Genomic DNA, 9,370 nt, shown 5'->3' with positions numbered 1-9,370 from the left:
AAGATTGGTGATTCTGGGAAATCATCAAGTTGAAGGTATAGATTATAATGAAACTTTTGCTCCCGTAGCAAAGATGGCAACGGTTAGAACTTTTCTGGCAGTTGCAGCTGTGAAAAATTGGGAGGTGCATCAAATGGATGTACACAATGCATTCTTACATGGAGATCTAGATGAAGAAATTTACATGAAAATTCCTCCTGGTTTCAATAAAACCAATTCTGATTATGTGTGCAGAATGAAGAAATCGTTGTATGGTCTGAGGCAGGCACCTCGCTGTTGGTTTGCTAAATTGACTGCAGCTTTGAAGAAATATGGATTTAAACAATCCTATGGAGATTATTCTTTGTTCACTTTGCACAAAGATAATTTACAGTTGAATGTATTGATCTATGTTGATGATTTGATTGTTGCAGGAAATGATACAAATGCTTTGTCAAAATTCAAGGCATATTTGGGGAATTGTTTTAAAATGAAAGATTTGGGAGTGTTGAAGTACTTCCTAGGTCTTGAGGTAGCCCGAAGCAAACAGGGATTTTATATTTGTCAGCGGAAATACTCCCTTGACATTATTTCAGAAACTGGATTATTGGGTGCTAAACCTGCTGACTTTCCGATGGAACAAAATCACAAGTTGGCCCTCGCAGAAGGGAAGTTGTTAGAAGATGTCGAGAAGTATAGGAGGCTAGTTGGTCGCCTAATTTATCTATCAGTGACTCGGCCGGATCTTGTGTATTCTGTTCATATTTTGTCTCAGTTTATGCAGAGACCGAGAGAAGAACACTGGGAAGCTGCCCTTCGTGTAGTTCGATATTTGAAGAAGAATCCGGGCCAAGGGATACTTCTTCGTTCTGATAGTGCATTGAAGCTGGAAGGGTGGTGTGACTCTGATTGGGCGAGTTGTCCTTTGACTAGAAGTTCGTTGACAGGGTGGTTTGTGTTACTTGGATTTTCTCCGGTGTCCTGGAAAACTAAAAAGCAACCAACGGTGTCAAAATCATCTTCGGAAGCAGAGTATAGGGCAATGGCTGCTGTGACTTGTGAATTAAAATGGTTGAAACAAATTTTACAGGATTTGGGTGTGCAACATTCGCAAGGTATGGATTTATTTTGTGATAGTCAGTCAGCTTTGTACATTGCTCAAAATCCCGTATTCCATGAGAGAACAAAACATATTGAAGTTGATATGCATATTGTGAGAGATGCGATAAAAGATGGCATGATTTCTCCTTCGTATGTACCTACTAAGGTGCAATTGGCAGACATATTTACGAAGGCATTGGGAAAAGCTCAGTTCGAGTTTCTACTTGGCAAGTTAGGCATTCGAGATCTCCATGCTCCAACTTGAGGGGGGATGTTAAGATAGAATATATCTTAATATATGATAAGTATAGTTAAGATAGAATATATCTTAATATATGATAGGAAAGTAGATATATACTGTGATAGATCTTGTTAATATTATCTTGTGAGGAAGATTATTCCCCAAGGCATACACTTGTATAAATATTTGTTACACGTTGAATGAGAAGTTTGAGAATTTGTGCCTAATTTGACATCCCAACTTTGCTTGATTCACCCAAAATAATCTCAACTTTCAATTATTTTTTAATAATCCGAACTTTAATATGAATTTGCTTATAATGGTGCCAACCGGTTATAAAACTTGTTATAACAAGTCACCTGACACGTGTTAGAACGTGATTAGTAAGAAAAAAAATTTAAAAAATCAACTAAAAAGTAAAAAACAAAAACAAAAATCAATTAAAAAAATAAATAATTAAAAAAAATTAAATTTAAATAATAAAAACCTCCACCAGCTTAGCACCACCGCCTCTCGCGCCTGACCCCCAGCTAGGCGTCAGCTCGGCTGTCGGCGCCTAGCTGGTCACTCCCCGGCTGGCAGATCCCAACGACGCGTTTCCCCCTTCCCCCGCCGGCAAAGACAACTTCACCACCCCTCTCCGGACCCCAAATTCCCCTACCCCAACGCGCCACCATCATCTGATTTCCTCCACCCTGATCCACAATCCTCCCAAATTCCCCCACCCTGATGCGCCACCATCTTCTCCAAATTACCTCATCCCGATGCGCCACCATTTTCTACATATACAAGCAAGGTATGAGCTAATTCGTAAATGTTAACAAAAGGGATAAATTAAACCCAGAAAACTAAACGGAAAGTCGGGAAGAGAAGAGGGGTAGGGTCGGATTTGCCGGCGGGGAAGGGGGGAATTGAGCCAGCGGGATGGGCGCCTGCCAGCCAAGGAGTGGGCCAGCTAGGCGATCTAGGGGTTTAGGCTGGCTGGCGGTGGCAGTAGTTTCCTGGTTGGGTTGGTTGTTATTTTTTTTAAAATAATATTTTTAAAGTTAATTAATTAATTAAACCAATAATATAAATATAAATTAAATAAAACTTATTTGTAACCAATCACATAAGGACACGTGTACATTAAACTTATTTTTTAAGAAAATTACCTATTCAAAAGGTTACCGGTCATCTGGGACCATTGGAAGCAAATTCATATTAAAGTTCATATTATTAAAAAATAATCGAAAGTTGGGATTATTTTGAGCGAATCGAGCAAAGTTGGGAATATTCCTGTCAATTTTTTCTAATATAAAATTAAATATTACTACAATTTTATTTTTTTTATTTTTTGAAGGAATTAAATATTACTACATTCGTACATCTTTTATTTTCTGAAAATTATAAATTTATAATTAGGTTGTATGGTATACATGCATCCTTGGATATCTTGATGTACTCAAACTATCAAAGCTTAATAAACTCAAAATCATCCAAATGAAATAAAAAATTAAGTTCAATAAAATCTAGGCAATTTTGTTAAAAAAAACCTTTTAAATGCCTCATTTTGTAAGAAAAAACCTTTAAAATGATTCTTTGTTAAAAAAAAACCCGCCACGATCAATTTTTTTTGTCTAAAGAAACCTCCCCCCCCCCCCTTTTCCGGCATTGCCTACAACTTTTCGACATTGGCCTTTTATTTTCCCCAGTTGCGCCCAAGCATTTTTATATTTGCACTCCCCTTTTTATTTCCCCCTCTTATTTTCCCTCCAATAATTCCCCTGTATTCTTTCTCTTTTTTCTTCCATGAATGCTCTGCAATTATACCACCGGTTTTGAACCGGTGGCAAAGTGGGGAGGTTTTGGCACCCCCCACATTGTGACCGATTCGAACTGGTGGCTTAAACCGGGTTTGAACCTGTGCCTTTTAAGGTTATTCTACTAGTGATTCCACCAACTCGGTTTGGGTTTCTCTCTCTGTCTCCTCTGCTACTCGCCATTAATTCGTGAACAATAACCTAAGGTAAGATTAAATTCAACATCTAATTACTTGAAATAGAGCAAAAATTGGGGCTTTTTTTACTCAAGCTTGGAACTCACGTATTTCCTGTTTTCAATTGATAAAGGAGGAATAAAGAGGTTGTTTGGACGCAAATCAAAGTTTCCTAATTACTTTGTTAAGTACAAACCAAGGTATGTTCTTCAATTTTGCACTTAATTGCATCCATGAAATGCATAAAATATAGGGTTTAACTGATAAATAAGAGAAGAAAAAAAACCTAATTTACCTGATTGTTGTTGCTTGTTTGTTGGAGTATTTGTACTATGATGTTGAGCTAAACCCACAAACTCTGATGGATTGTTAAATTTGTTGGCTAAAGTTGTTCAAATGTTGCCCTAATATGTTGAATGTCTTCGATTTTGTTTTGGTTGCTTTGTTTGTCAGGTTTAATGGTAGAAAAAAGAACTCATAGTAAGAGAAAAATTACAAAGGAGAGAAGAATGGTAGAGTAAACCCTAGAATTGAATGGTGAAATCACCACTTCAATTATGGAAGAAATACATGAAGAACCCTAAATTACCTTTCAATTCTGTTAATTGATTTGGGGAGTCTTGCCCTAGATTATAGATAGAGGGAAAATTAGGCTACCAAAAAAAAGGAGGGAAAATCACCAAACAATAGGGTGCAAATAGGGAAAGTAATAGGTCAACCCGGAAAGTTGTAGTCAATTCCGGAAAAGAGGGGGGGTTTCTTTAGACAAAAAGTTGATCGTGGTGGTTTTTTGTAACAAAGAATCATTTGAAAGGTTTCTTCTTGCAAAATGAGGCATTTAAAAGGTTTTTTTTTTTTTTTTTTTTTTTTTTATAAATTTGCCTAAACTCTAGTCCATTTTGGTCCATATATTGATATATAAATTATATATACACATGAAACCTATTGTTTGAATAGATCATTCATCATTTTCTTTCAATCTTCTTAGAGCTTGAACACCCCTTTCATCTAACAATATAATGACTAATTGAAATACTACTTCTCATATTCGAAGTAGTTGGCCATCTACTCCTTACCCTCTAGAGTCGAGCATTGATTGTTGTAAAATAAGTGTTTCAAAGGCTACAAATATAATGATTATATAATGTATTAATGTGTTTGTTTGATCAAAGGAAAATTGTGTGGCGTGACATTCGTCACTGGTTTTGAAAACGAATTCCGACATAACAGGGGTGCTCATTGTATCGTCGGTACATTCCCTAAGGTTACACACCACTCTCAGTCAAATGCACTTTTGAGTGAGAGGTGAAGTCATATAAACTTATGCCCAAAAGAAGAAGAAATTTGGTTAGCTCTTTGTATTTTGTGTATAATGTCCATCAAAGATGAAGAAAACCAAGCCAATTATAAGCAATGATGTAGTTTCTAGAGGATGAATCTAGACACCATAGGTGTGATTAAATCAGAATAATAAACTTGATTAAGGGCCTGTTCTCATTGACTGAACTGAACTGAGCTGAACTGAGTTGAACTTAACTGAACTGAACTGAAATGAATATTTTATAAGAGAAGGAAATTAGGAGCTGAGCTGAACTGAACTGAACTGAGCTGAACTGAACTGAACTGAATTGAACTGAGCTGAGCTGAACTGAACTGAACTGAATTTCAACGTAAGAGAACATACCCTAAATCACCATTATTATTCACTTTAATGGGGGAGGGGTTTACAAGAGAATACAAGAATAGTGAAAGAAAGCCAAAAGTATAAAAGTAGACATGAAAAATTCTACTCCACAACCTACTTTGTGAGCAATCATTGTAGGCCATAACCTATTTGTAGAGTAGACTTATTTTCTTATAGAATAATCATAAAAAATTACTCCATAACCCACTTATGGGCAAACGTTGTAGGTCATAACCTCCTTATAGAGTTAAAGTAATTAACTTTCAAAAATATGGCTTTTACTCTCGATAATCCAACAATCTCCCACTAAAGGGAGGGGAGACCGTAAAAGTTATCAACAAACTAATGTCAATTTATAAAAAATAAAAAAATAAAAAAAATAAAAAAAATAAAAAAAAGTAATATGTCAGAGGACATAAATATCCTTTGATAAACAAAATTCAATAGAGCAATTTGGATTTTATTATTTTTTTTCCATACCGTTTAACCCCAATATTCAAAGTATAAAATCATCAAAATGTCAAATTTTTACAAGCTACAAAAATGAATGGATAAGAGAAAGCACACGTAAACACAAACAAAGCAAGTCCCTCATCTCTTGGCTTGTATTGAACCCAAATTTCATCTTTTACTTTCCAAACTCTCTCAATCCCACACTATTATTGTTGTACACATTAATCCACATCCTTATAAACTTAATTACTTAATTCAATTTAATTCCCACATTTCATAAAAATAAGTATAAAATAAAATATCTATACTATAGAATATAGATTGCATTTTTCATTTGTGTACCACCAAGCTCCAGCAGCAACAGATTTTAGCCATAGATTCACTCTCCTCTTTCCTCTCTTAAAACCCAAAACACTGAAAATCAAAACCCAATTTCCATTTTTTAAAAGCTTCAAACCAATCAACAATGGCGACTAACCATTTACTATCTTCAAGCTTCCTTGGAAATGGCGTCCTAATCTACCCGCCAACACCCAAAACCACAAAACCCTCTTTAGCTTCTCCAAGAAGAAAACAATTCATCACTCAATCCTTAACCCCCAATTCTCAAAACCCTAATTTTCCATCAAAATCAGCTTTAACAGCTTTGATTTTATCTTCAACTCTTGCTTCACAGCAAGCTTTTGCTGCGGATAATATCTCTCCTCCACCGCAACCACCCCAGGTAATTGAAGCTCAACCCAACAATCCTGGTCTACCAAATTCAACCCCCTTTTCGCAAAATTTAGTCTTGAATGCTCCGAAACCTTCGAATTCGGATCTTCCAGAAGGTTCTCAATGGAGGTACAGTGAGTTTTTGAATGCAGTGAAGAAGGGTAAGGTTGAAAGGGTGCGATTCAGTAAAGATGGTTCCGTTTTACAGTTGACTGCAATTGATGGTAAAAGAGCTTCTGTAGTTGTTCCTAATGATCCTGATCTTATTGATATTTTGGCAATGAATGGTGTAGATATCTCTGTTTCTGAAGGGGAGGGTGGAAATGGGTTGTTTAGTTTTATTGGGAATTTGTTGTTTCCTATTATTGCTTTTGCAGGGTTGTTTTTCTTGTTCCGTCGGGCCCAAGGTGGGCCCGGCGGGCCCGGTGGACTTGGCGGGCCGATGGATTTCGGCCGGTCGAAGTCTAAGTTCCAGGAAGTGCCGGAAACCGGTGTAACATTCGCCGATGTTGCCGGTGCTGATCAGGCTAAGCTAGAATTGCAGGAAGTTGTGGACTTTTTGAAGAACCCTGATAAGTACACTGCATTGGGGGCTAAAATCCCAAAAGGGTGTCTCCTTGTGGGGCCCCCTGGAACCGGAAAGACATTGTTGGCGAGGGCGGTCGCTGGTGAGGCCGGTGTGCCGTTCTTTTCGTGTGCAGCTTCGGAGTTTGTGGAGCTGTTTGTTGGTGTGGGAGCTTCCAGGGTGAGGGATTTGTTTGAGAAGGCGAAGAGTAAAGCGCCTTGCATTGTGTTTATTGATGAAATTGATGCTGTTGGGAGGCAAAGAGGAGCAGGAATGGGAGGTGGAAATGATGAGAGGGAGCAGACTATCAATCAGTTGTTGACTGAGATGGATGGGTTTTCAGGGAATTCAGGAGTGATTGTTTTGGCTGCCACTAATAGGCCTGATGTTCTTGATTCTGCTTTGCTGAGGCCAGGGAGGTTTGATCGTCAAGTGACTGTTGATCGGCCTGATGTTGCAGGGAGAGTTAAGATCCTTCAGGTATAATTTGTCAACTTATTAGACTTATTTATCAGCATGCTTTTGATTTTGCTATTCTATTTTACATGGCTTGGAATAGTTGATTGTTTATAATATGTAAGGATGTTGCAACACTCGCAAGTCTAGTTTATTGCTGTTTGTGTAAGAACATTGTATTATGTCCTGTGCTACCTGAAAAGATGTTTCTAGTTAAGACTGAAGTTGCTTTGATGGTTATGAAATGAAGAATATTAGTGTTCTGATAATACTTTATTTGTGAGTGTATTGATGTGAACATAGGACGGTTAGACTGAGAGTAAATGCATAGTGTTCTGGCTTTGATTGTTGTATGATAAATTATGAATACAACTTGTGCAATTATCTTAGAAATAAGTCTTAAGGTTAATTAAAATCAGTCCTTGAACTGAAAGGACTTTTACTGCGAGATTATGTACTTTTTTCAGGTGTAGTATAGAAAGTTTGCTTGCCTAGTAAATCAGCATGTCTAAGATTTAATATGGTAATAGGTTGAAGGATCGATACAAAAATGAAATGTATCCAACTAAAGTTATGCATATGAAAAGAGAATATCAGGGTATTTTTGAATTTTCATCAACTTGTTTCATTTCTTGCATGTTTCACATGGATGTCAACTGCTGATTTGTTGCCATTGTTGGTTTTAAAGGTACACTCTCGTGGAAAGGCACTAGCGAAGGATGTGGACTTTGAAAAGATTGCAAGGAGAACCCCTGGTTTTACTGGAGCAGACTTGCAGAATCTGATGAATGAAGCAGCAATCCTTGCAGCTAGAAGAGATCTTAAGGAAATAAGCAAAGATGAAATATCAGATGCTCTAGAGAGAATTATTGCTGGTCCAGAAAAGAAAAATGCAGTTGTATCAGAGGAGAAGAAGCGATTAGTAGCTTATCACGGTGGGTTCAAAACTTCAAATGATCATTTCTTGTTAACTTCTTGCCTTATAATGCTAGTCTTTAGGATGTAACTGCTATAAATATTTCCTTTTTGTGCAGAGGCCGGTCATGCCTTAGTGGGTGCTCTTATGCCTGAATATGATCCTGTAGCCAAAATTTCAATCATTCCTCGTGGTCAAGCAGGTGGTCTCACATTTTTTGCCCCAAGTGAAGAAAGGCTGGAATCAGGCCTTTACAGCAGAAGCTATCTCGAAAACCAGATGGCCGTTGCTCTTGGTGGCAGGTCAGTAGTGTATTCAACAGTTATCAACATCTAACACAGTATGTTGGTGTTAACTCTAAATTTCCCTATATTTTGCAGGGTAGCTGAAGAGGTTATATTCGGTGAAGACAATGTTACAACAGGTGCATCTAATGACTTCATGCAAGTATCAAGGGTTGCCAGGCAGATGGTTGAAAGATTTGGGTTCAGCAAGAAAATTGGACAACTTGCTGTTGGTGGAGCTGGTGGAAATCCATTCTTGGGCCAGCAGGTAGGCACATTATTTAATTGTCAACCTTACAATCTGTCATAGACCTAGATTTTTGTCAATGGATTCTCTTGAACTTAAAATTTACGGAAGAACAAATAATTAGTAACTGCATGTAGCAATATAAAATGTGGAATTGATGTAGTAAAAATAATAGTCAAAATAATCAACTCTAATCGGTACAAAACATTTCGATACAATAACAACAGGTGAAGAAATTAGTACTCATCTCTGTGTCTGTCATAAGCTGTGTTAAGAACTGCTCCCCGCTCCTCAAAGCAACCATGCAAATGTTATTTACATATTTGTATATGAATATATTTTACAGATGTCAAGTCAGAAAGATTACTCTATGGCAACTGCCGATGTGGTTGATGGTGAAGTGAGAGAGTTGGTTGAGGTTGCATACAAAAGGGCAAAGGACATCATCAACACCCACATTGACATCCTCCACAAACTTGCTCAGCTACTCATTGAGAAGGAGACTGTTGATGGGGAAGAGTTCATGAGCTTGTTCATTGATGGCAAAGCTGAATTATATGTTTCTTAAAGTCCGGTCATTAATTCCTGATTTCTTGTAGTATATGATTCAAGTGCATCAGTTTCCATGCTTGTACAAAACTTGTTAGATAATACATTAATACATACTGCATATTTTAAAAAAATGAGACAACTTTCCGTGTACAAAATTCGATGAATGAACTGGCTTCTTTACTATGTCTTAGTTTTGTCCT

At 37.2% G+C, this 9,370-nt stretch overlaps 1 protein-coding gene across 1 annotated transcript; it reads left to right on the top strand.

The window, feature by feature from the left end:
- Window positions 1–5,668: 5,668 nt before the first annotated feature.
- LOC145638809 (ATP-dependent zinc metalloprotease FTSH, chloroplastic-like) lies at window positions 5,669–9,353 on the top strand. Its single transcript, XM_081689849.1, has 5 exons — window positions 5,669–7,195; window positions 7,860–8,106; window positions 8,206–8,389; window positions 8,468–8,639; window positions 8,965–9,353. Exons 1-5 carry the CDS (start codon window positions 5,903–5,905, stop codon window positions 9,184–9,186), a joined length of 2,118 nt encoding a protein of 705 aa, XP_081545975.1. The 5' UTR covers window positions 5,669–5,902; the 3' UTR covers window positions 9,187–9,353.
- Window positions 9,354–9,370: the final 17 nt, after the last annotated feature.

Source organism: Chenopodium album, chromosome 7, assembly GCF_948465745.1.
Source record: "Chenopodium album chromosome 7, dcCheAlbu1.1, whole genome shotgun sequence".
NCBI classification, from domain to species: Eukaryota; Viridiplantae; Streptophyta; class Magnoliopsida; order Caryophyllales; family Amaranthaceae; genus Chenopodium; species Chenopodium album.
Note: the sequence above shows the minus strand (reverse complement) of the source record. Positions and strands in the feature narration are given on the sequence as shown.